The 27,419-nt window shown below is 37.8% G+C and overlaps 1 protein-coding gene across 5 annotated transcripts; it reads left to right on the top strand.

Annotated features, from left to right (window-relative positions):
* The first annotated feature begins 254 nt into the window (after positions 1-254).
* On the top strand, positions 255-26,830 carry CEP83 (centrosomal protein 83). 5 transcript variants are annotated; one of them, XM_077783559.1, is made up of 17 exons: positions 255-294; positions 780-879; positions 6,075-6,328; positions 6,689-6,839; positions 8,029-8,121; positions 8,391-8,522; positions 10,922-11,173; positions 12,513-12,644; positions 14,394-14,508; positions 16,341-16,485; positions 16,612-16,761; positions 17,409-17,484; positions 18,581-18,738; positions 21,546-21,675; positions 22,581-22,684; positions 23,355-23,535; positions 24,222-26,830. In XM_077783559.1, the coding sequence occupies exons 3-17, from the start codon at positions 6,162-6,164 to the stop codon at positions 24,402-24,404; spliced, it is 2,169 nt and encodes a 722-aa protein (XP_077639685.1). In that variant the 5' UTR covers positions 255-294; positions 780-879; positions 6,075-6,161; the 3' UTR covers positions 24,405-26,830. The 5 variants fall into 5 exon arrangements, with proteins under 5 accessions (XP_077639685.1, XP_021383660.1, XP_077639687.1 ...); XM_021527985.2 differs by lacking the exon at positions 780-879; XM_077783561.1 differs by lacking the exon at positions 24,222-26,830 and having other exon boundaries at positions 23,359-23,509.
* The last annotated feature ends 589 nt before the right edge of the window (positions 26,831-27,419 follow it).

Raw genomic sequence — 27,419 nt, 5'->3', positions numbered from 1 at the left:
TTGAAAACAATTGTAATCCTTATTAAAGCGCTGTTAGCTTTATTAGAGGAATGCCAATACCGATCAGGACGTTCGATCTCTTGCTTCATTCAAAGATATTTTAGAGGGAAAACGAGGATGTGCACGAGATCTAGAAGATGGTGCTTACAGCACTTGAGCCGCCGCTCCCTGTGCGGGAGCAGCGGCCCCGCAGCGCCCCTGAGGGCGGCCCCGCCATGCGGCCCCGCCGGCGCCGGCCGCGCTCCCAGCGTGCCCCGCGCGCCGCGGCCCCGGCGGGCGGCGGGCCGGCGGGAGGTGAGGGGCGCCATTTTTAAATGGCTGGGGCGGCGGAGCCGCGCCTGGCCGGGCCGTGGGGGCTCCGCTGTGAGGGGGCCGGGCTGTGAGGGGGAGCCGGGCTGTGAGGGGAGCCGGGCTGTGAGGGGGAGCCGGGCTGTGAGGGGGAGCCGGGCTGTGAGGGGAGCCGGGCTGTGAGGGGAGCCGGGCTGTGAGGGGGAGCCGGGCTGTGATGGGGGCCGGGCTGTGAGGGGGAGCCGGGCTGGCCGCGGCCCTGCTGCGTGCTGCGGCCGCAGCTCCCGGCGGACGGGCGGGGAGGCTCCCTGGCCTCGCACCGGCGCGGCCCGGAGGGCGCAGCGCTGCTCTGGGCCCGCGGCTCCCGCTCCTCCAGCGGCCTGCTCGGCCTCTGCGGCCTGCCGCCATCGCCTGGCACAGGTCGGGGCAGGAGCAGCCCGCTCGCTGCAGGCTTTCCAGTGTGTACGCTTGTCTGCTGTGTGTTCCACTAGCAATCCTCAGCCGCCTTCGCTGTGAGGAAAATTATTCTTCTGTGCTTCTGGAGTGTGTCAGCCATGTTAGTGTTATTCCCCTGACCAAGCTCCTACGTCTGTAAGTAAAAAAAAACAACAACCAAACAACAAAAAACCAACCAAAAAAAAAAACAAACCACCAAAACAAAACAACCCCCCCCCCAAAAAAAAAAAAACCAAACAAACAAAAAACCCCCAAAAAACATTAAAAATATCACAGTGACTTAAGTGGCTCACTTGGCCTCGCAGGCAATCTTCATCCACGTGCTGTAGAGTGTATATGAAATCATGTTTCTGCCCACAGGAGGTGTGGGATATGTATGCCAGTGTGAAACCTATGCTCTCCCTGAACATCTTGGTTTTTGAGTCAACATGAAAGGGAAGTGTTTTTTCAGGAGAGTTGTTTGTGGACTATAGCTGTGTTTGCAAAAAGCAGCCATTTGTATGCCGGAGTAGAACTTCGAATGACATATTAGTGAATGAAAGTTAATGTGTGTTTGAAGGTCTCTTACCATGAAAAAACAGTGGAAAACATACATGGTGTGTGGAGACTGGCTGCTCTGAAGTACAGCTCAATTTACCAGGTGTAGCTCCCATTCAAAATTCAATTTGATCAGTAACTACTGTCAGTTTGATTTGGTGGTGTAGCCCTGAGTTAAAAGAGAACCTTGTTTGTTGTTTTTCACCTAATAAGTAACTGGATCTGTAGTATAAGACAGGAACTGAAAGGTTTGTCCCATGTGTAGGGATGGACACTGCAATAATTGTTGAAACTTTGACCTTGAACGGTGTTGAGGAGGGAGTGATAGTAGCTTGCATGAGATTGATGATTGATGTCTTCTGTAATGCAGCTGTCATACAGATATTCTCCAGTATGTCTGCACTTAGGTGCACAAAAGCCTTTAGTGTTTATTTTCAGTGGATTCTCTGCAGTAACATCTGAGCAGTGTCTAGGTTATGGAACTCTCTATAACAAAGGATTTCCTGTTTCTCTTTGTTTTTGCCTCCCTAGATTTTTTTTGAGGTGATTGCTTTGACTGTTGCAATTTGCTGATGACAGATCAATAGAATCTGGACTGTTAAAGTAAAATGCAGTGTGCTGTCACATTTCTCAAATTATATAGAAGGCAGTTTGGGTTCTTTTTGTTACCCACTTGATGTTCGTGGGAAGTCTGATCTTTATGAGTGTGTTGCATAGTTCTTTAAGATTTCACTGAATTGTGACTGTGTAAAATCTGGGTATCTAGTCCAGGGCTGTGATTTTGTGAACATCTGAGCTCTGTGCTGTGCCAGCTCTCTGCTCCTGAAAGGAGAAAGGCTTGCTCCTCCTCCTGTCTGTTTACTTGGCTCTTTGTTCCTTTCCCCTCGTCCGTACCAGCTGCCCACTTTCACTGATGATGTCGCTTGCTGGATTTTTCCATGAGCTCGTGTGACTCACTGACCTCACAGAAAAACTATTGAGTGTCTTCTGCTTGTTTGAGTGTGTTGGCTTCTTGAGTTAAAACAGTCCATGAAGGGCACAGGAATGGAGAGAAAGAAACGAGGAGTGGAACCCTCCCCTTCCTGGTGACAGTGAACTCTTGTGTTGGATTACACTTTTGCATTAGATCATTATCTGATCTTACTGTAGAGTCTGGGGCAGGGATGAGAAGGGGTGGTGCTTGAAGAGTTGCTTTAATGAGGCTGTGCTTTCATTGAGTTTTTCACTCTTTCAGGCAAATAGTTCATTGTTTCAGAAGATCTTGGCTAATTGGATGAGAAAAAAAGAAAGAGCAAATAAAGAGGTCTGGAGTTATGACAGAAGCAGGCAGAGGAATTAGACCATGAATTGTGTGAAGAAGCTCTTTGACTTTCACAGGTTTTACTGAAAATTTTACTGCTTGAGCAAAACCTGGCACAAGGCTAAATACTATCAAGTTTTTAGTTCATTGAAAAATTATATTAATTGTATCATCTAGCTGTTTAAAACTGCATTTGAACACGATAAATGTAAGTGTTGTAAGTGTGGCATGGAAAAGAGAGCCATGAGTGAGTTATCTATGGTACTCAGGGGAATTACCAATACATGGTGCAGTCATGTCATTTGGTTATGCCAGGTGAATAAGAAGGAAGCCTTGCTGTTGTAAACAAAATGCCATAAAAATTCAAAGAAATAATAAAATCATATTGATATATAATATTTTTCTCTAAATGCAAGTATTTTCACTTTGAAGAGCTTGTAGCAAAGAAAAAGTTAAAATAATATAACTGAAAAATCTTGCAAAAGAAAAGCCCTTTCATGATGTGCAGCTATAAAGAAGAGAGATGTATTGTAGGTCATTCAGCAGTGTTTCTCTCTTGAAGAGGAGAAAAAATTGGAGAAGAAAGGCAAAACAAAGGTGATTCTTGGAAATGTAACTGATTTACTTCACTTAGCTGTACTACAGTAAGTATTACCATTTTACCTATAGAGTGTGCATTTCCTAGGTTTCAGGACTCTGCACCAATGCCACTTTTATCTGTGGAAAATTATGTTAAGGTTTCATAGTATGAATTTGGGGTGACTGATACAAGTTTGCAGTTTGGTTGCTTGATAAAATTTGGCATATAAGTAGGTGCAGAATTAAGTTTAGATATGGCAGGTTTACTTTCTTTAAAGTATGTTTTATGTTTCTCCACTCCTTGCACACATCTCCAAGGCAGGAAGAACCCAGTATTTTTTTAAAGTATTTCTCAAAAATTATGCGTGTGGTCTATGTGTAATTTTGAAGATTATTTAAGGGCTGTTCACTGAATGTGAGCAACTACTGTTAGCTGTTAGCACAGAAGAGATTCTGGTTGGTAATACACTTGAAGTATCTGTATCCCTAAATGTTGTTGACTATTGGCAGTGTGCTGCCAGAAATTGTTTTGTGATAACTTCTGAAAAAGAACTCCAAAACAAGAAAAAAAGTTTTTGCATGTGAATAGATTAAATGCTGCAAATTGCTCTTTGTGTTTTCGAGGAAAGAGCTCTCATGAGGTAGTGAAATCCCTGGTGTCTGTTTCACGGTTGTCACCAGGAATGCAGATCGTTACTTTTGCCGCTAGATGTCCCTGCAAGCCAAAAGAGTTTTGTTTCCTTAAATACAACAGGTTTGTTTTTGCAGTCTGGAGCATTGTTTTGTCAGCTGCAATTATCTCCCTCTCTCGTCTCCTTTTATCTTTTTCATGAAAACTTCATGCATATGAATACATGGCCAGGTGTGTGTCTTGCTTTGTAATTTGTGCACTTTTTGATAGTAACGAAAGCTGCAGAGAGAATATACTTCTCACCTGCAGCAGCTTGGAATAGAGAGTACAAAAGGCTGTGTTACAGCTTATCTTGGCTGACGTTGTCTCAGAAAATACAGTTTTCTCGGTGTCTTTGACTTTATCTCCATTGTGCCACTTCTTACTCAAGTAAGCAGCAGGATTCAGACCCAGCTTTAAATGCTGTGTTCTTAATTCTGAGCTTTGGCTTACAGTTTGATAGTTACATTTAGTATCTGTAGCATATGAAAGCAAAGTGCTATTGTGTGATTGTTGGGTTTTTTTTTTTTGGTTTGGTTTGTTGTTTTGGTTTGTTCTTATTGTTTGTGTGTGCTTTTTGTTTGTTTTTAATAGTGATCCTGTTAACCCTGTTGATATGCTTAGAAATTCTTTGGGACATGCTGCCTTGAATTTTCTCTGTGTACCAGAGCTTTCTCTCTTCTCACATGATTTATTGTCTTTAGCATCACTGACCTGTTTTCCTCATCCAGCTGTTGGTTTAACAATTGAAAATGTCTTTATATTGAGTTTGAAAATTGCTGTTGTCCTTTGTTTCTCATCAGCCAACAAAATTCAGGGATGAAAAAGAGATTGTATTGATTAGAAGGGTCTTCAAAATGTGTCATTAATGTTTGAAATTGACTGTGCATTTAGGACAGTCACAGAGGTGAATGTTCTTTATTCTGATTTCTTCTTCTTCATTCTTTCAGCAATTTTGGGTAAAGCAGAATACCAGCTTGCTGTTGTTGCTTTGCTTAGACTGATGTTATAAGTGGTAGATTTTTCTCTGACCTTTTCTTATTTTAGGAATGGAGGAAGGAAAAATGGGAAAAAAAGTCTTACATTTACCTTTTCTTGACATTATCATGTCTTAGTGGAATGGGTGTTTTTTTTTTCCAGTATTGAAGACAGATTTTCATCTTCCTTATAGTTCAGGAGTTTATAAAATCAAATTGTAAGTGTTTAAGATACATCCGTGAAAGAGTGCAGTGGTAGAAAATATGCATGCAACTGTGCATGTAAAGTAGGTGAGGTATTTGTAGTGATGGTAGAGATTTATCACTGTTTCTGTTTGAGTTTTACTTTGTACAGAGGTACACTTTGCACACAGCAGATATGCACTTCTTAGACATCAGTCCAGCTATGCAAAAAGCTAAAATGGCAGAGTAGTTGTTTTTAAAACTTTGTAACTTCCCTAAAATTCAGTTACAGTCCTCCCTCCCCCAGATCCTGTAGAAGTGTCAATAATGATCAGATTAATACCTATTGCTTCAAATATCAAATATCACAAATGAGGCATATTGGAATACTTCCTTATTTCGCATGAACTCTTGATTTGCAGCTTTCCTCTCACCCATCTGATATTATCACATTTTGGAAAAGTCTTTCAGGAAAGGTCACAAGAAACCACAAGATAAGCTTTGAAAATAAGGAAGTGACATATTTCAGAACTGAACTGTGGACAGATGTCTTCTAGCCTGTTCCTAATATCTTAACTCTTCTCCAGAGGGAATTGATAGGAGTTCAATGGAGAATTATCTGCTTTTCTTCCAGCTGAAATACTGGCGTGTTGATTAATACAGCATGTTAGGACAGTGAAACAGACTTTATTAAAAAGTAGTAAGAAAAGCTGTGTGTCTGCTGTCTGTGACCTCTGCTTGAACTTTTATTAAAAAGGCATGATTAGGGCATCATAGTTGGAGTCTCAGTGTATAGTGTAAGTAAAAATAACACATCATGTAATCATTCAGATAGTAGTGCTTGTTCTTATTTTGTATTGACTCAAATGACCTTCATGTTTAAGTGTATTCTATGCCCCTGGAAGAGCTATTACTTCTCAGGGCAGGCTGCATGAGCAGAGAAGAGTTGCACTTTCAGTAAGGGTTTCTAATCTGTGTTACAGCAGAACCAGGATTCTTCTGTACTTAAAGCAAAAGCAGTGTGTGAAACCTTTGAGCTGTGAATGTACTTGAATGCTAATTACACGTCCTTATATTTGTTCAGGTGTCTTGATCTTCTGAGATGTCAGTGGAACGAGTGCGTGGTCTTGAAGATTAGTTATACATTAATCTTGTCTTCTCCATACTCATCATGAACAGTCCTCATACAATGGATGATTTGGGCAACCTCCTTCCTCTTGTGGGTGAAAGTGGTGAAGCAGCTAATTCACAAGAAATACTAAAACTTTTGATGGATGAAAAAATGCGAAGTGAGCACCACAAAGCAAATTATCAAACTCTAAGGGCAGAACATCTAAGGTACATCAATTTAAACAAATTTTTCTCTTTGAGTTATTAAAAGGTAAAGCTGGATGTTGGAAGGGATTTATTTGTATGTGTGAGATGTGTGTCAGCTATTTCTGTGTGTAATGACAGATTTGAATGTCGTTCATATTAGAAAAGAATTCAAAGTACTTTAAGACATTGCAGATGATGCTTCTGCAGCACTTTTTATGTTTATAAGTATGGGATAACTTTTCAGTATATTACAGAAAGAGGGTATTAATAGCTTAGTTCTTATTTGGTGTCTGTATGTTTGCTTTTGTGTGTGAGTCTTTTGAGCTTTAAGGTCTAATTTTAAAAGGTGAATATAAAGTAAATATATATTTTATCTTTCAGATTACAAGAGGATTATACCAAATCACAAGATGAACTAAAACGGTTGTTAGTTGAAAAACAGGCTGTACATGACAAATTTCAGCAGCTTCTTGCTGACTTTCAAGAGCAGTTGCTGGCTAAAACACAAGAGCTGGAACAAGTGAAGCAGCAGGTGAGATAATTTACTGGAAGGACTTGGTATGTATTTTTATCGTGTAGTAGGGCCATGCATGTTTTTCTGTTAATGCAGCATGCATATACCCAGCTTGGATGTATTTCAGATGTCTTCAAATTCACCCAGTCCAAGTAGTGGCTCTTCTCTAGAGTGACTATGGGTTGAAATTACTGTTTGCTTGTTTAGCTGACTCATCCAAATCCTGTTGTTAGATGCTGTATAAGACTCTCCATCTCTGTCTGTGCTTGCTCTGCTGTTAAGGGGAGAATCATCTGTCTTGGAGGGTAACTTAGGTGCCTAAACCTATTAGGATAAGTGACTAGAAAAATAGATACTTGTTTCTCTTCATGATGACCAGTTTCTTCTTTCTTTTTCTTAAAAAATCCCAAACCAAAATCAATAAAAAACCTCCTCAACATTTAAGGCAACTTGGGTGGCACTCTATGCAACTGATTGTTTCCTTAAAGTAATGCAAGACATGTTATTAGGAAACAAATATAATTTCTAACCAAAGGATCCCAGACTCCGAAAGGAGGAAATGCACCTCAGCACCATATCTGGAACTAGTTTCCAGGGACTTCAGAGTACAGATAAGTGAAAGAAAAGTAGAATAAATAAGTCTGTCACAATTGTGGATGAATTTTTTTGTTTTAAACTCTGTTTCTTGGTGAACTAAGTAATTTTAACAAAATACCATTCAGAATGGAGTTTAAGGCAAGGAATCTTTCCTGATAGTGTTTTTCATTCAAACCAGTACCCATGTATCCATTGGAGAACACACACTAATATGTTTTGCAATAATTGTTTTGTGTTGCTCATTTAGATCTTTTTGGGTTGGTTCACTTACTGTTAGACACTAATTTATTATCTTTTATGTGAGACTGCTTTTTCTTCCCCCATCCTCCATAAAGGAGTTAAATCTCTTTGCAATTCAGCCTGCAATTTGTGTTGCTTCTCTTGCTAAATGCTGACATTCCAAATGCTTCTGCTATCTTCTCAGAATATTTTTAGTTCTCTAATACTTTTTAGCTTCTGTAGCTACTACTGAAATTTCTTTTGAAAAACATAGAGAATTAAGTACAATTCCAAAAATCATATTTTAAATACTTTTTTCCTGGCTATGTGACCTATCACGGTGTAAATAACTGATTATGACTAATCACTTGTGGTACTTTTCTGTTTTAAGGTGCTAACTCCTCAAAAATTAGAACGGTTAAAAGCAAAAATATATGAGGAATTGGAGTCTCCTATGAGAGAACGTTATCAGAAGCTAGAAAATGTAAGTAATTGAATTTTTTTTTTTTTATTTAGGGTAATGATCACTGCTTTATAGTTCTTCCTAAAACCTTAGGAAATTAAAACTGAAAGGGGAACAAAGTATGGCATTAATTCTCTAGTACTGTTGTCCCAGGCAGGGAAGATTGAAATCATGGAAGAGGGAGGAGGTGGCATTCAGTTCATCAAAGATAACTTGTGAAACAATAGGAACATTGCATGGACCTTTAAAGGAAATACATTTGAAAACTTTTTTTTTTTGGTCTAACTTAGGAAGTAGAAAAATATAGAACACTATATAACAAACTTCGTTATGACCATACTTTTCTGAAATCGGAATTTGAGCATCAAAAGGAAGAACATGCACATATTTTAGAAGAGAAGAAAATAAAATATGAGGCTGAGGTACGTAGAATATAATAGTAGCTTAGACAGTATCTCTGACAAAGCTTCTTGAACACTGTGGAACTGTTGGGACTTGAAGGGTTGTCAGTTTGACTCCATTTCATGTTTGTTTCTTTACTCTTAATTCTCAAAGCACTTCTGTGACTTAGCCTAAGGCTGCTCTGTAGATTTGTTCAGTGATGGGTTGCAATATTATTTCTGCTATTAAAAGTAAGAATAACTTGCTTTCTGGTAAATGACTGCCAGTATGTTAGCTTAATGATGTTTTTAATCACATTTGTGATTTGTGACATGATGCTAATCTGAAATTAATAAATTATCTGAGTAACCAATATAAGTTTAGTCTTTAAATTACTTACGTGGCAACTTCTTGAGGAAGAGATATTGTTAATAGCAGAAAAGGGCACATTTAGCAATGTACTTGTCATGATCTTAGTTTGAAACAAGATAGTGATAATCAAAAAGGCACTGAAAACTTTGGTGACTTTATTTCATTTGTATTAGCTCCTGAAGAAGCCATTCGTTCATTTCTTTGGACTTTTGAAAGTGTATGTAGCTAAATAAATTGCCAGCCGATTTATGTTTTAAATATATACATCATTGTAAATGAGTTGCAGATGCATTTGCATACCATTTAAATATTTGTCTGGAAGCATATATTCTAAGATGCCAGATTTGAATGTATTACTCCAAACATCAGACACAAATCAAAGCAATCATCACTTACAAAATCAATCCAAGTTTGCAAATGTAGTGCATTAAAAACAGAACAGTTGTCCTTCCTGGAGCTAAACCCACATGCTGCTTTACAGCTTGCCTCTCTCATGGGCTTGTTGAGTTTTGCTAGTCCTGCAGCTAATTAGCACACTTACACATAATACAACTACCTTGAGCCCAGGGCACAGTGTGATCTGGTTTCTCTCAAAGGCTTTTTAACATTCCATGTCATTTTGCATAAGGAGGCTATAAAAACATCCTAATTCTTAAATGCTGGCTTGGGCATATCATGCAATTGAGTCTCCTCATAAAAAAGGCATTTGGAAGGTTTTTGCTCCAGAAATCAGATTGTTGGTGAAACTTTTAAAAGGACTGCTGCAGATCAGAGTTTTTGACTAGTCTCCAAATATGGAGAGAATTCTTGCATGCCTTTCTTTCACGCTCTTTTGCTCCCGCTGTTATATTCAGTCCATGTAACTTATTTTGAAATGTAACAATCTATGAATTTATGTGTTTGTTAGTTACAGTCTCCAGATTGGCTTGTCCCTTTTGTACTACTTTATAAGGGAGAGCTGGGGTTTTCATTATTGTTATTGTGTTTTGGTTTGGGTTTTTGTTTGTTTCTTTTTTGGTTTATTGTCTGTCAGGTTTATTGTCAGTCATGTTGGCTTTCTGGAGTTATTAGCACATTTGAGTTCGGTTGTAATTATAAGATAGTGGAATCATAAGATAAGTTGGAAGAGACTCTTTATAGTCCAAAATATTGTTTAAAATATTGGAGTGTAATGAGATCAGGTTGCTCAGGTCCATGTCCAGCCAAGTCTTGAACATCTGCAAGGATGGGGATTCCATAATTTCTCTGGGCAGACTCTTTTAGCATTTAACAATCTTCATGGTAAAGTTTTTTCATAATATGTAATTGGAACTTCACATGTTCCAAATTGTGCCTGTTGCCTCTCATCCCATCACTGTGCATCCTCTTCTCTGAACTGAGGCTTACTTCTCTGAGCTTGTCCTTATATATCATATTCCCCAACCCTCTGAACATTTTAGAGACCATCTGGACCTGACAGAAATTCCAGATACAGCTTTACCAGTACTGGAAAGGGGATAAAGGATCACTTCCCTGGATCTGCTAGTTTTCCTTCTGCCAATCTGCCAGGATTGGATTGGATGCTCTGCTGACTAATGTTTAGCTTGTTGTCCACTAGAACCCCAGATCCTTTTCCATGGAGATGCTTCCTAGACAATTGCTATGGGCCTGTACTGTTGCATTGGATTACTCCATCTCAGATGCATGTCTAGCTCTTCTTGTTGAAGAGGATCTAGTTCTGTCTATTCCTTCAGCTTGTCCAGATTCTTCTGGGTAGCAGTTCTGCCTTCCAACAGATAGACCATTTCCCCCAGTTTGGTGTCACACTCAAGCTTGCTGAAAGTGACTCCATGACATCATCCAGCTTGCAAATAAGGACATCAGTCACTGTTGCACTCTGTAGTGTTCTCAAAAAGTCCACACTAATTACAGGCATTCAGGTGGTCTTGCTTTGAATTTCCTACTCTAAACAAATTAATGTTTAAATGTCCACTGCTGCTCTTTTCTGAATTGTTAACTACTGTAATTGTTGCTGCCTGACACCTAACCAATGTAAGAACTTTTTATTTTCCTGATTAACAACTATCAGATTGCAAGACTGGATAAAGATAAGGAAGAACTCCACAATCAGCTGCTTAGCATTGATCCCACAAGGGACAGTAAACGTGTGGAGGCACTTTCTAGAGAAAAGGCACAACTGTGTCAGAAACTAAAAGCCTTAGAAGCAGAAGTAGAAGAACTAAGAGCAGAAAGACACAACTGTGTTGTGCAAGCAGAAAATGTTCAAAGAGTACAAGCACGACAGTTGTCTGAGATGCAGACCATGATGCGATCTCTAGAGGTAAGATTTTTATTTTATTATTTTCCTTCCCTGTAGAGTGTAGTAAGAATAACACTTGGCCTGACAGAACTGTCACTGAAATCACTGATAATTTTGACATTGACTCCACAATTTGAATTTCTACATTTCAGATTTAAAATCAAACTGTAGTTGACTGGGAGTCATACACTGCCAGTTCAACTTTGGGCAGTCTCTCACCTGAAAGATACTGCTGAATGATCTCCTTTCTAAACAAGAGTCACATCTGTATTTGTAGTCAGTAAGAAGATCATGTCAGCACTTGCCACTTAGCTGGACTTAGAAACCAATATGTTAATAATCTGCTGCTGTAAATTCTTTATTCTTTTCAGAAATGTCACATGATGCTCCTCTCTTTAATCCTTTCCTCATCTGTCATCTTTTTTGTTTACCAATGCGTCTTCTTTATCCAACACATTACTGCAGCTGTTTAGTACTCAGCTGTTGCTCTCCCTGTTGCTCTCCTTGGTATTTTTTGGGCTGTTGCACTTTTCCACTGTATTCCTCATCTGTCATCCTCAGACCTTCTGTCAGTCCTTGCTATCTCTCTAGGTAGTAAGCCTTTTCATCTAGATTCTTCACACAGTTGCAGCATGCAGATAGATGGTTCATTTTCTTTTTCACTATTATCAGTGCTGTATACTTCAATTACAAAATGCTCTGATCTCAACTTAAAAAGTGCTGTAATCTTCTTAGACAGCTTTAAAGAGAGCCTTGCTGAAAACAGAAGTGTTTAGAAAAAGGAAGGTGAAATCATGTATTAGATTTGATATTCAGTAAAGATCAGGGTCTTGTCTTGTAAAGATCGGAGTCTGTAATGCAGTAATTGCATTTTTTTTCCTTTCCAGGATGTTAATTCTTCTGTCAGTATGAATGCATAGGCCAGCATATAACATCATATGTAGTTACATTGTTTACCAGTAATTTACTGGTAAGCACACCTGCAGCCTCCTAACCAAGTCAGATTCCACCACTCCTTATCAAGGAGGATTGAAAATGGGAGTGATTCTGTGTAGTAAAAATAGTAGTAGTAATAGTAATATTACTACTAGTAGTTGTTGTTGTAGCAGTAATAAAAAGTAATAGTAGTGTGTAGTAATATCCTGTTAGTAAAAATAGTTGTGACTTTTCAGTAAAATTCAAGACACTTGTATTGGAATATATGGTTGAGCAAAGATGAAATTTATATATCATATTATATGTTATTGTGTTGTTATTATTATTAACAAGATGGTAACATATGAAAGCCCAGATCAATCAAATATTTCAAATATGTAACAAGAGGCAACCCAGCTCCAAAAATCTTAAAACTTCCTTCAAGGCAGAAAAGAAGTCTGCTGAACTGCAGGTTGATCGCATTGAGAAGGAACTGCAGACAAGTCATGAGCAAAGCATTCTCTTAACTAGCAAACTTCACAAATGTGAACGAGAAGTCAATTCCTTAACTGCACAAGTAAGTACTTTTATGGTATCTTAAATGGTTTTCACATCCTGTTATGTTTTCCTGAATATATTTTGGACTAAGAATAAAGTAACAATGTCTTCTGCTGTGACTTGAAATAGGTATGGAAGTTTTCCCTCAGTTCCAGTTGAAAGACAAAGAATATGTGACTTTACAAGAGAAATGTCATACATAAAAGTATCTCTGAAGAGTGAGGTTATGTTTATTATTCCATCTTCTAAATCTTTTTCCTGAACAGAACAAGGCTTGTGAAGTATCTTTATATTCATGGTTTTAATGTTCATGAAAACAATTAACCTTTAGAGCTTTAAACTAATATTTTAATTTTTTTCTTTTTTTGTTCTTGTTTGTTTGGTTTTTTGCTTTGGTTTTTTTTTTGTTTGTTTGTTTGTTTTTTGTTGGTCTTGTTTGGTTTTTTTTGTAATGGAGTCATGGCTTCTAGAGGTCTTAAAAACTATCCTGTGAATGGGCTGTGTTAGCTACAGGAAGCAAGCTGCATTGGAGTTACTTGTGGGGATTTAGGTTATATTAAAAGCAGGGTAATCAAGTTTGCAAAGCCTTTTTCTTGGGCAAATGCCAGTATGGCTTGTACATAAACATTTCGGTACAGAATTGTATCACAGCATTTTAAGTTGACCATTGTCTTAATATATATTTGGTTAACTTTGTTGGGTTGGCACCAGATCTTAGAGATTTTGTTCTATGTTTGTACACTTTTCCTTTTTTTTTCTTTTCAGATCTTTTTACAGTGCATATTTATGAGTGCTAAGTATTTAATTTTGGTCATTCATTAAAAAAAAAAAAATCTTATTTTCCACAGGAATAAGGTATAGCTATATCACTATTTAAAGCCTCTTTAGGTAATACACCATACTTGGCCCCCATGAATGCTAAATAGGAGGGAAAAAATTCTGGTAAACATGTTTCAATTGTTTAACACAATATATCAAAGATTGGTACAGTCTTTATTTTTTGTATCAATTTGTCTTCTCTGATCCCCTCCACAAGCAGGACAAAATAAAATGTTACAGTGATATTTCTCAAAAGGAGGAAAATAGAAGCTTTACTACACTAATCTCCACCTGCTACTGCCCCCACTCAGACCTATTCCTAAGCACAGGTGCATGTTTGTCTTCTGGATTTTCTGCCTTAAAAAAGCCACCTTAAATCTTTTCAAGTTGCCCTGAAATGTTATCAACTTGATATATAAGCAACTAAATCTTCCGTGTAGTTACTTAATAAGCTACTGTGTCATTCTTAACCTTTTGCCACTTGTATATGCTAGCAGGTTGTAATTGCATTTGTCATTATGAATGGATTTTCATTATAAGTGCTTTCCTCCAGATATTTAATTCTCATTGACCGTGTAATTACTGCGTTCAAATGCCTAAACTATAGAAAGTTTCCATGCAAGCAGTAATTTTCCTTGATTTGATGTTCTTAAAGCCCCTACTTTTATGAGGCCATTTGATGTGTCTGTAGAGCAGTATTTGATTTAAAATGCACTTTAAAACTATGAAGACCTGGATTTTGAGAAAGTAATGTAGCATTCCAGGAGGCCGGGGGGACTATTACTCGGGGAAGGAGTTAATATACTGATTTTGGATATCACTGTTTTGATTTACTTGTGGAGATTAAATTTAATTTTATTTTAGCTTGATTCTGAGGTATCTTTAGTCAGAAGTGAAGTAAATATATAAAAATTTACTATACTTAATTATCGTTTTTTCTAATTCATAGGTAAAAGAACTTAAACATTCGCATAAGTTGGAAGTAACAAATGTCAAACTGGAGGCAGCAAGAACAAAAAGTGAAGTAGAAAGAGAAAGAAACAAGATTCAAAGTGAAATGGATGGTAAAGTATGAAATTATTTTGTAATTATTTAATCTGTTTACTTCAGTTAGAATAATACAACAATTTTTTTCTCTGACCACTCCCCAGCAGTCTTCAGCTTCTACTTCTGGTCTAGGTCATAGATCTGACAATTCATTTGGTATTTGAAATAATTGTGTTGTTTCACTTGCTCTACTAGGCAAAGAACAACTAAGAGCAGTTTATCATTGATGTAGATAAATGCATTTATGACACAATTTGAGCATAATCTGTTTCAAATTATGTACTTCATATAGTTATTTTTTTCTATTATTGCTAAATTCTCAAGTCTTTCATACTCTGCTTGAAACTGTATTGTGCCACAGAGCTTCAATGGTTGGGTGAAACCGTATTGTGCCACACAGCTTCAATGGTTGGGTTTTTTTGATTCTGTGTCTGTGGAATTGATACCAATTCCGTAAGGCTGCCACATGAAACAAAATACAGTACCTAGCTCATTCTTTGAAGGAAACAGGCATTGCTCTAAGATACCTGATGCAACTGAGTATGTAGACAACTTGAAATAGCTTTCTAGAGTGAAAAGGCCAAAATGTTCTAGTCCTAGTTTTGTATAAATCACACAAATACACAATTACAGTTTTAAAGAGAACTGTCCCCACTATTTGGCCATAGGCCCAAAATATTACCTTTGTCTTCCTGAAATAATTATTTCTGTTCACTTGCTTTAATATTAAGTCTGCTAAGAGCAACAAAAAAGTGGTGTTTTCTGTATTAACAATATACTTACAGTGTATTGCAAACTAGAAATGTCGGATCCTATGAAATATGAAACTGAATACAGACAAGATTTAAGTTAACCTGAACTTACTGTGGAATTCCATTTGCATTGCTGAATTAGCTAAATAACCAGGAGTCACTGTTAGAGCATGTTGGCTTATTTGCCAGTGAATATGGGTGTCAGTTCCAAGATTTTAGTTTGTATAATTTGTCCCTGCCTATAAAGTCATAGTTTTAGAAATGCCTCGTTTGGTAATATAGGTAGATTAAAATGTGAGATTTGTTGTAGCCCAGTTATTGGTTTCACTGACAACCAGTTTCTGTTTACTGTAAACTTTTCCAATGAAAATTTTCTTGCTTGACCTTTGCATAGGTGTTGTGGAACACTGCTCTGGTTTGAAAGCAAAACTAGTGAAGAGACTCCAAGTCAGAAATACAATTTACTGGGAAAAGGGAAAAGAAACAAAATACATGCAATAAATACAAAAGGAAAACCACTGACAAAGTCAGAATACAACGTGACACCCCTTTGGCCAGCGTGTCAATAGCAGTCCAAATTGGAGTGGCTGAAGTCCTCCTGGAGTGGCAGATGTGTTTTTTGTTTGTGCAGTGGTCCTCTAGAGAAGGTGTAGTTGGTCTAGTGGAAAAACCCCAGCTGTGTCCTCTTGGGAACCTGTAGAAAGGCTGCTTCTCTGTCTAAAAATCCCAGAATATATCTAGGTGGGAATGCTTAGCTCCTCCCCACTGGGCAGAGCATCTCACAATGGGCTCTGGAGTTTAAATCTGTAATAATATCAACTGTTTAATTACTTCCATTTATTAAAGTAAGAAACTCTTGTAGACTGTTATTCCAGTGTAATGGTTACTTTTCAAAAGTTTTGGAAATATAACTTATACTAAGAAAGGTCTCTTCTTGTTTTCTTGTGTTTTGTTTTTTTCCGCCTTCCCCCATTCATTCTATCATTTGAATTGAGATTTTTAGTTCCCTTTTGTGAATTTATAGTTATTTGAATATAGAATCCTAGCAGATTCTTATCAATAATGACATGTTTAACTTTTTTTAATGTATAATGCAGGATTGCTGTCTGACAAGGAAATTCTTACTGCAGCTGTTGAACGTCATAAAGTGCTTTTAGTAGAAAAGGATCGGGAGCTAATTCGTAAAGTGCAAGCTGCCAAAGAGGAAGTTTTTGACAATATTGCAGCCTTACAGAATGAAAAGTATGTCTACTGATTTCCTCCTTGGTTTCTAAAAGAGGACTGTTTTGTGAGACTTTTAAAAATATCACTCTTAACACTTCTGGCATTTTGCAGTGATTCTTGTGTGCATGTTGAATAATGTTTTAGGTTAGAACTCGAGAACAGATTAGCTGATCTAGAGAAGATGAAACTGGAGCAAGATTCTTGGAGACAATCTGAAAAGGATCAGTATGAAGAGAAACTACGTGCTGTGCAGATGGCAGAAGAATCTAGCAAAAAGGAACTTCAACGTTTGCGGTAGCATGACTTTTCTAATATTAGCACAAATTTCTTATTTTCCCTCCTTAATGTCTTTACAGTAGACAGTATAAAAACTTTCTATTCATAGATACAGCAATCTTCATTATGAAGTGTTCATTAGTGTAGATTAAACAAAATTATCTTTTGCATTATGTAAAAAAGGGTGCAGAATTAAAAATTAACTGTTTGAAAAGATAATACTTTTCATCCAAACCTTTAAGTGTTATTTTCAACGGCCATTTTGAAGTAATAATTTGGCAATACATGTTTGTTAGAACTAGTTAAGTGCTGGCTGCTGGCATAGCCCCAGTGTTAGAGTAAGCCATTTCTCATTCCACAATGGCACCATAGCAGGAATTGGTAAGCTGAGATCCTAAAATGGTATCTCTGAATCGGTTGTTATGGTTGGGAGTTTACTTGGCTTACTATAGTTAAAGGTCAGCGTGATAAAATGAATCACACTTCAAAAGTCTTATTCCTATGTGAGTTCTAAGAATTAATAGAAATATATATTTTAATACTTTTTTAGTTAAATATGTATCAGCCTTTCAAATAATGCTGTTTATTTGTCAGGCTGATTTGTCCTAATTTATAGCATCTTTATTTTGATTAGATAAAAATAAGGATGTCTTACACAATTTTAGATTAAAGATTCAACAGCAGGCTATGCAGACAGAAGAGCTGGAAGAAAAGAAATGTGAAAATGCTAATCTGAAACAGGTATGGTTTTATTGCATTGCTTTATAGAGAAATACATTCTTTCCTGTAGTTACCATGTCCTGTATTTGAAGATTAGATTGAATTTTAAGGCTTTTTTTTTTTCCCCTTGAAGGATGAAATGTGTACTTCAGATATTTAAAGGAGAAGTGTTCAGAAATCAATTGTGCTTTCTTGGACCTCTATAAATGGATTACAGTTTTTTGCTTCATGTGTTTTGTGGGTAACAGGGATTTCAAAGCTGAATGTTTATGGACTGGTATATTGAATATGGTTATGCACTATTTAACTGGAGATTCAGTTGCCATGGAGACTTATAAATTGTTTCTAGGTAATGCTTTGCATTTACACTGCATCTCTCATCTGAGGTTTTTCAAGTGTTTAACAGATGTTTCATAAATGAACAAACTAGTGTAAAGAGGTATATTTCTATTGCAGAGTCAATTGATGGCAGTGTTGAAAATCAAACCTATTTTTTTTAACTCCTGCTTGCCTGTGATGGCATTTAGTAGGTAATAACAATATCTGTGCATTAAAGTACTCTGCAAGCTGTGTGCGCTTGAAGTTCGAGACAATTATTTCTTTCCTCATGAAATCAGAAATTGAGGGATCTAAGTGTCCATGTGGAGGGAGGAAAAGGAAATGGAAATGACCATTTGTATATGCTGGCTGCAGAGGTCGGACTTTTCACTTCTTTTGTGAACTCATCAGTACAGTCACTGTTGGCTATGTGTTATGAGACAGAAGAGCCTGGATACCTCCACAGCTCTGCTCCTACAGAACTCATGGTCCTCGAGTTCTGTTCGGCCCTGGGGCTGAAAGTGTTGTATTTCTGAAGTTCTGGAGGACACTTCAGTGGCAGAAGAGTCCTGCCTATCTTTCTTATTTTAATTACAATAGAAACCCTTTGTCACATAGTGATTTACTGTAAAATTTCTGAAGAAACTGTTGAGTAAAGAGAAAACAAACAAGTAAAACAGACTAATGAAAAGCAAAAGCTAGTTGGTGTCTCCATTTTGCATTATCTCAGTATCTCAAAATCAATTGTTGGTTATTTGCATACCTTCTGAAACTGAAAAAATATTTTTTGTTTTTGTAGCAAATAAATGATATCCAACTCCAGCTTGCCTCACTTTCTCAATCAGAAAAGGATTTGCTGGAATCTAATCAGAAGTTGAAGGAAATAATAGAGAGATTGAAACAAGAATGTCAACATGCAAGGGCTCAGGCAGAGAAAGCTCAACTGGAAACAGAGAAGTAATTTTTTTCTTTTGGCTTTACTTTTCATGCTGCCTTTGTTCTTTTCATGTGGATTACTTCATTGGGGATTGTAGATTCTGAATAAAGTCCAAAAGTTAAAATGAACAGGAAATATTGGACAGTTGTAAAAAATGGCTGTACATTCTGTGGCATAGTATGTATAAAAGCTTTCCTCATGTCAGCTTTAAAAACAGGAGTTTGTTTCCATTTGTATCTGTTAAAATTAATTATTGATTAGTGAGATACCCTGCTTGCATAAAATGAAATTCTACTTATTATTTACTGAATCCTGAAACTCACTAAAGTAGTGAGTGTCAAACTTCTATAGGTATAAAAGGATCAGACAATTCAGACAGTTCTTTTAAGAGTGTTTAAGCTGTATGTGTGAAGAGAGCATTCAAGCATTGTATTATGCATGATAAGGCTCCACGGTCCCAGTCAGTATGTGTGAATATTTCTTTCCCTTTCCCACTAGCTACTTTTAGCTGATATGAGGAAGTAAAAGCTTATAGAATATCTTCAATTCCTCTCATCAAAATTAAAATTCATCGTTTTCCTTTTTGGAAAAGCTTGATCGCATACCATCAAAGAATGACAATAAATGATGAAGGAAGCCAAATTTTATTCAGGTTCCATATAGAAATAAACACTTTTCTGGAATTTAAAGATTAATTTGTCAGTCTGAAATGGCTTTACAGAACTTCCTAGTTTAGTAACCAAATATTTGTCTAACTAGTACTGGATTATTGTGTGGTGGGTGCTTTAAAAAGTCAGTATCCCAGATTAAATATAAAGCTTCCAAAGGGTATAATGTAACTTCTTTTTGTTTTAACATCTCTCTTGCTACTAATTGGTACTGCAATTGCTATGTTGTCATTAGTTTAAGTAGTGCTTTTAATTTAGCATTTGAAGATATTATTGGATTTGGACTGCAGAGTATGTCACTAGCACATTAAATACTTTGGATGTTTGCTTTAGGGAGGTGTGCTTACATATTTATGAGACCGTTGCTGTTACATGAATGAGACTGTCATTTTCATTTACATATTTATGGATCACAAAACAGTCAGGACTAGGTTTTTCCTGGGAAGACAGTGGAAGGAACTTGTCAGTCCTTAGAGATCATTGTACAAGTATGTAGGTACTGAGAGATGCACTAAGGCTGGTACTGCAGAAATGAAGCAGCTTTGTAGCCTGCATGTTGAGTCCTGCAGGTCTGTGCCATTCCTACCCTGGGAGCCTTGGGTCATGTTTCCATTGTTTTTATGAATCTGTGAGTGACAGAACATCCTTCCTCAGTTCAGTAAATTCTTATGAGCTTGAACACCAAAGAGTTAAATTGCACCAAAGCAAGAGGAAGTGAGCTAGGGACCAAAAGATGAGAAAACAAGATAAAAGATATGAGATAAATAAAGTTACTGATAATTTTCTTATCTCATTGCTGTTTCCAGTAAGTAGTGCCAGTTTAGCATTGAGCATAAGTAGGCAAATCAGCTGCATGTCTGGCTGTGTCAATCTTAAAGCTTGGAAATGTGAAAAGCTTGAAAATGTGAAAGGGGAAAAAAGCTAAAGGCAAACTATGAGACTGATGCAGATCAGAGATAAGCTCAAACAGTGACTTGTTTAGCATTTTGGGAACAATGTTGGTGGCACTTAAACCAACAAACAACAACAACAAAAAAACCCAAAACACCTCAAGAAACCATCACACCCAACTCAAGCATTTTTCACCATTGCTTCAGCTGAAATCCTTTTACTGCTAAGCAGTGCTCATCCAAAGTGCTTTGGTTCCTGGGTACTAGTAGTTATTTACAGTCAAGAGTGAGGTACAAGCCATGCTGTGTCAACTAGAAGAGTCATGACAGATGACAAAGAGGCCAGGACTCTGTTTCCCGAAGTGAGAGTGGATGATGCCCAATACTTCTGCTGTGAGGAAGGGATAGGAGGTTTGGTGAGAAGTTTATGGAGATGCATTCAGAGTCCCTGTAGGGAAACTGCATCTGCCCAGGACTGGCGTAGTGGTGGATACACTAATATCAAACCTTGGTCTTCTTAAAATCTGCTACATAGAATCTCACAATTTGATTTTAATTTTTAAAAGTAATGTAAATAAATAGGCCATTAGTTCTTGTCTGCTTTGACTCACAGTGCAGGTAGCCCAAACAAACAAGGCAGCATGGAGAAACAGCTCCCTTCCTTACGCTGCTAGAGAACACAGCCTAATTTTAGTGTGCTGTAACCATGCAAAATTCTAAACGGATAACATATGCCTTTGGTGTGTGTTCATCTGGAATGTTGTCTAGAAACTATATTAGCAGGAGCTTCCTGTTGAGCTGGTGTTTGTTCTGGTTGGGTGCACATCCTAAGCAAGTCTGTTACAAAGACTTAGTAGACCCCATAGGGCAGCACCCTGCTCTCCTAAACAGAGAAGGTAGTTGTCAACTCTTCTGACAACTGATGTTTGGAATAGGCATCTGTTGTTGTGTTCCACTGTGATGGTTTGACCTGAATTGAGGAATTTTCTCTGGGTGGTTTGGCAGCTTGCCAATCCAACAAGGCACCAACAATTAGCTTCTTAGAATCAGTTTTCAAAATTTGGTGGTTGAAGAAATCCTAGAATAATGCACAGGTTCAAATGTTGTAATCACAATTAGATTGTTAATATAATCAAATTTACGTCAGATCCTTGATGTATATAAAAGTAGGAGCTGTGAAAAGATGAATCCGTTTTAAGAGCCTTAAGGTATTAATGGAACATACTGCTTTGTATATCCTCTTAATTTTGTAACCTGATTTTTCCAAAGGACTTCAGAATACCAACGTATGGAATGGCTGCAGGAGAAGCATATGCTTACTCAGCGCATCACAGAGTATGAAGAGAAATACAAGCAAATGAAGAACAAGCTCTGTCGAGCTGCTGTTGCTCAGAAAAAGGCATGTTGTCTCTTCCTTTTTAAATTATCTAGCCTGTGTAAAGTTCAACTTTATGTTGGCCAGCTAGAATAGTTTCAATGTTGAGAGTTTATTTGCAGTCTACTGTATATAATAAATAAATATATTGTGTTCTTCAAGATTAGCATAGAAATAGTTTGAATGACACACAAAAGATATTACAACCAACAGCTTTGTTATTATGCCATCAAAGATTTTTTTAAGACTTTCTTTGCACAGACATGTGCATTGATCGTTAAGAGGTAAACCCCTTGATGAGGAAAGATGATACTAGATACCAGACAAATGATGTTCTACTTTTCCTTGATGGAATATTAAAACTTTATTTCTTCTCCTAAGCTTACTTTTTATGAAATAGTTTGGAAGGAAAGGCAGGGTGTTTGTTAAACCTCAAGATTAATTAGCAGTGTTATTAATTGAACATGGGTTATGAACCTACCAGTATCTTTTAAAGTAATGAAAAGTTAAGATCAATATGAGAAAAAACAAACAAACAAAAACAACAACAAAAAACCCACAAAACAAAACAAAACAAACAAACAAAAAACAAAGGAAGCATATTTTTTTGATTATGCTTTTATTCATTTATATGTGGTCATTCAAAGGATGACTATTGTGATTCTCAGATACTGGTAATATTTGTTAGTACAGCTGGTCACTGATCAAAGTGACTGGCAGCTGTGCCTCTTTCATTCTCAACTATGGATTTCCATCTCTTCTGCTTCCCATCATGGCAATCTAAGCACCTTCAAACAACACATCTCTTCTTAAGGAAGGAAAATCCTATGAAGTGTCACAGCTTGAAACCACATACAGTTTAGATTTCATTTTTACAGGATCTAATCTATTAAGGTATTACTTAGCTGTTTGAAACATCTCTTTGACAGAGAAAGACTCTCAATGACAATAAACAAAGGAGGATGCATGAGAAAATAGAACTTTTGGAAGCCAAGATGGAAGAACTAGAAAAAGAAAATCAGGTGTTAAATAGGTAATAAACTTCGCTTTTTCTTAGCTTGAAAAATTACATATGCTCAAGGTATGACTTAGAAATATGAAGTATTTTTGAAGATACATGTTACTTAGAATAGTAACCAGAGTCTAATGGCCTTTACAGCACTAGAATTCTTTGAATAGATTCTGTTCAGGATGGGCAGCTGAGAGCTTATGAGACAGCTGCAGGGCTGTCTCTTCAAGAAGAAAAAGAGAAAAAATACCTGATAGACACAGTTGCAGGAATCCCTTTAAAAGAAGTAAGTGAACAAGACTTCAGAATTGCAAGAGAAACAGATATGGCATCTTCTTTGACAGATGAAGTCCTGTTTTTTCTTTCTTCATTGAGTCCCTATGGAAGGCTTGATTTGAATAATTTTTTTATTCAATTAGTTTAATGTGGCTTGTCTGACTCACTACTGTGAATGGTATTAAAAGCTTATTATATGTAAACTCTAATCTATAATAGAGCAGATAGCTAAATATGTAGAGGGACATTTAGACAGATATGTAGGCAAAAGAATGTACACAGATCTACCTTCCAGTTCTTCTGTGTGTAAGGATAGCTAGAAAGTGGGGGTGTTGAACAGCAGAGCACTCATGGAGAGCTGTGCTGCTCTGTTGGGACAACAGAGATCTTGAGCAATAAGAAATCTGTTATTTCCTAGACAGAATGTTTCCTCTGAAGAATATGCTCGTCTACAGAAGAGGCTAAAGGACTTGCAACGTCGGCACAATGAATTCCGGAGTATAATCCTGAATCCTGACATACCATCACTCAATCCAGTCAGTGTAACGCCATCGTCCGCCTTGCCTCCTGGGCCTGCAGCGTCCTTCTCCTTTCTTCAGGTGGGGAATATTACAAGTTGTGAAAATAATACAGCAAAAGAAGGTATTGAAAGATTTTTTTACTGACCTTAGTCTTAAGGAAGGCATATTTAATCTTTGAACACAAGTCAGAAATTTTGAGTTACCTAGAGATGTTCCCTTCCTTCCAATAGGAAGGAGTTCTTGAAAGAAAAAGGATATGTTACAGAATTTAACAACTGGGTAGTTTTAAGCCAGTTCTCCATTCTTTGTCATTCCCCTCAGAGACTTTAAATGGCTCCTTCTGAGCAAAAAATGGTAGTGTTGTTCTCACACCATGGTTTCATTATTAAAAAGCAGTATTGCTGCTCTTGATTTCTTGTGTGGTTAAAAGCATCTTAGGCTGAGCTGCTGAGGGTGAAAATATCTCTGGCTGAGGTTGGCCAGGTTGACTCTACAGATTCATGGTTACTGAGACTTCAGGTTTGTGTGCACCTTTATCTGAGAGGAGGAATATCTGCAAATGTATTTCTTCCTGATGCAGTTCATCAAAAATGACAGAACAATACCCATGAAACATTGATGAGTAAAATTTAACAAATAAAGATGTTTTGGACTTTTCTTCAAGGAAAATAAAAACTGTAAATAAATGAATGTATTGGTCATTTTGGTCCCTTGTAAGTGTGTAAAATGTAATAGAGACACTTTTTTTTCCTTTAAATTTCAAGGAGGAGCAGCATCAAAGAGAGCTTGCCCTGCTTGGCAAGCGATTGGAAGAACTCGAAACCAGACAAAGAAAACAGCTGGAAGATCTTGGGCCATCTAGGGAGCGGGTAATGGTGGGATGCAGGGACTTGGCAAGAAATAAGTTCACTGGAGAAGATGAAGCACAAAGTGAGGACTCCAAATAAAATCTGCATACTCGCGATGCTGTTAGCTTTCAATAATTTATCCTTTGTACATGCTTTTCATATTTTGCCAAAAACATGGTTGTATGTGCCTGAATAGCATAGAATATATTCTGCATAATTACCGCTTTGTGGATCAGCTTGTTTTACTGCTGGGTCTAAGGACCAGCAGGTCTAAGGACTTTTTCCCACTGGGAATCATAAAAAGAATATGCAGGGTTGCCATTCATGACAGGGCTGCACCCTGAATTTGTGTTACCAGTGCAGTGATATTTAGCATAGCAGCAGTTACAGGCTCAATATTGGGATTTAATTGCAGACAGTTTTCCTGGTTTTCCCCTTCTCTGAAGTGCTGCTTCTCTGGGCAATGTGGGAAGTCCCTTCTACTATAAGCCAAGATCAGGTGTGGGATGATGAAGCTGAATAGCCACAAGTCTGTGGGATCTGATGTGCATCTCAGGGTCCTCAGGGAACTGGCAGATGTTGTTGTGTTTGGAAGTTATGGCAATCAGGTGATGCCCTCAGTGACTGGAAAAAGGGAAACATTGCTCCCATTTTTAAAAAGGGAAGAAAGGATGAACCATGAAATTACAGACCAGTGTGCCTCACCTCTCTCTGGGATGATCATGGAGCAGATCCTTCTAGAAGATGTGCTGAGGCAAGTAAAAGACAAGGAGGGCAGTCAAGGTAGCCATCATGGCTTTACTATGGGCAAATTGTGCCTGAGCAATATGGCCTTCTATGGTGGAGTGACAGCAACAGTCAACCAGGGAACACCAACAAATGTCATAATGCAGACTTCTGTAAGGCCTTTGATATGGTCCCACATGACATGGCTGATCTCCAGATTGAAGAGACATGGATCTGATGGATGGACACAGCCAGAGTTGTAGTCCATGGCTCTATGTCCAGGTAGTGGATGGTGATGAGTGGGGTCCCTTAGAGCTCACTCTTGGGACTGATGCTCTTTAGTACCTTCATTGATGACAGACACTGAGAGTGAGTGCAGCCTCAGCAGGGTTGATGACAGAAAGCTGAGTTCTGCAGCTGGCACAACAGAAGAATGGCATCCAGGAGTGGGCCCATGGGGACATTATGTAGGTCAGCAAGTCCCAGTGCAAGGTGCTGCATCTGGGTAGGGAAAATCCCAAATGTGAATACAGACTGGGAAAAGAAGTCACTGAGACCAGCCCTGCAGAGAAGGACAGTGGAGTTCTCGTGGATGAAGGTACATTCACAGCCCATAAGCCCAACCACATCCTGGGTTGCAGCATGGCTAGCAGGGCAAGGGAGGCTTCAGAGATACTATTTTTCTAGTATCTGAAGGAGGCTCTAAAACAGAGAGGGACTTTTTCCTGTGTCCAGAGAGTGTCAGGACAAAGAGCAACAATTTTAAACTGAAAAGAGTAGGTTTAGATATTAGGAAGAAATCCTTTACTTTGGAGGTGGTGAGGCACTGGAACAAGTTGTCCAGAGAAGTGGATGCCTCATTCCTGAAAGTGTTCAAGGCCAGGCTGTGGATGGGGCTTTGAGCAGCATGTACTAGTGGAACGTGTGCCTGCCCATGGCAGGGGTATTGGAACCAGATAATTGGTCCTTTCCAATGCAAACTATTCTATGATTATGTGAACCATTGCCAGGACTCCTTCTTGGTAAGGTTTGTTTTGCAGTATTTTTCCAGAAAGTCAAAACATTAGATAATCTCAGCACAAGAAACTTTGAAAAATATTTTTCAAGGTTTGGGTTGTTTAAAGTAAAACTGACATTTAATATAAAAATTAAAACAAAGTTTTTATAAATCCTTTAATACTTATCTGATTACTACCTCTTACTGCTTCATTGTGAAAGTTAATGTATGCTACTCTGGGTTGGAGTTTTGATCACTAACAATATTGGTATTTTGATGCAGATAAAAAGGATAAAATGAAACTTAAAAAGCTCTGAAAACTTCTATTTGTTTCCCTTGACAATGTGCCTCTTGTATTTCTATAATGGGAATAGGCAATAATTGGATTTTTTAATATAATATAGCAGAGATTAGTATAACGAATTGCCTTCATATTATGTAAGTGTAAGTCTATATTTAGTCCTACTCTAATTTTTTAACTTAACTACAACAAAAATATTCTAGGTTGAATATATTTTTTTAGTTCATTATCAGTCCAGTAAAAGAAATTTGTGAAGGATCAGTTATTTATCTAAATTTTTTTACCCAATAATCCAATAATGATGACTTTCCTGGAACTGGAGGACTTTTTAAATCTAGGTTTTGTTTGTTTGTATTTGGTTTGTGGTTGATGTTGTTTTCACAATACTGCAACAAAAATATGGGACAGTGAGAATGCACTGTGTAGTGTCTTGTAATAGGTTATTGCATATTGCTGTTAGACTGTAGGAATAATGAAAGAATGACACTGGTGTTGACTCAACTTTTGTCTCCAGAGGCTGCATTTTTCATTTTCCCTAGTGTGTAAGTAGAAGGTTTGTCTTGGTTCCAGCCAGGAAAGGGTTAATTTTTGCAGTAGTGAGGGAGGCCATGTCTGGGAGCTGGGCTGATTCTACATCACCTCATTTTCTGAGCTCGGGATCCTTTTGGGTCATGTAGCATGCCGGGTTTCATGTAGTGAGCACCCATGTGTAAATCTACCTCCCTTCCACCCTCTGTCATCAGTATTGTTGCTGTTACTGAAAATTTTCTTATCTCATTGCTGTTTCCAGTAGTTTGTTCTTATCTCACGATCTTTACCTTTTCTGCCTCCAATTCTCCTCTCCATCCTGCCCCAGGGGAGGGGAGATGAGGCAGTGGGAGAGCAGAGCATGGTTTCCAGTGGGAGAACTAAATTAGGGAATACCATTCCTAAACCAGGGCTTTGAATTCTTGGGGAAATTTGTTGAACTTCTCTGAGGAAAACAGTGTAGCTCTTAGAAGTACAGGAGCTATTTCTGCTGCCTCCTGCAGTATGAATGGTACAAAGTAACTCTCTGTGCCTGAGCCAGCTTTGCTAAATGGGATGGTCA

Source organism: Lonchura striata, chromosome 5 (genome assembly GCF_046129695.1).
Source record: "Lonchura striata isolate bLonStr1 chromosome 5, bLonStr1.mat, whole genome shotgun sequence".
NCBI classification, from domain to species: domain Eukaryota; kingdom Metazoa; phylum Chordata; class Aves; order Passeriformes; family Estrildidae; genus Lonchura; species Lonchura striata.
Note: the sequence above shows the minus strand (reverse complement) of the source record. Positions and strands in the feature narration are given on the sequence as shown.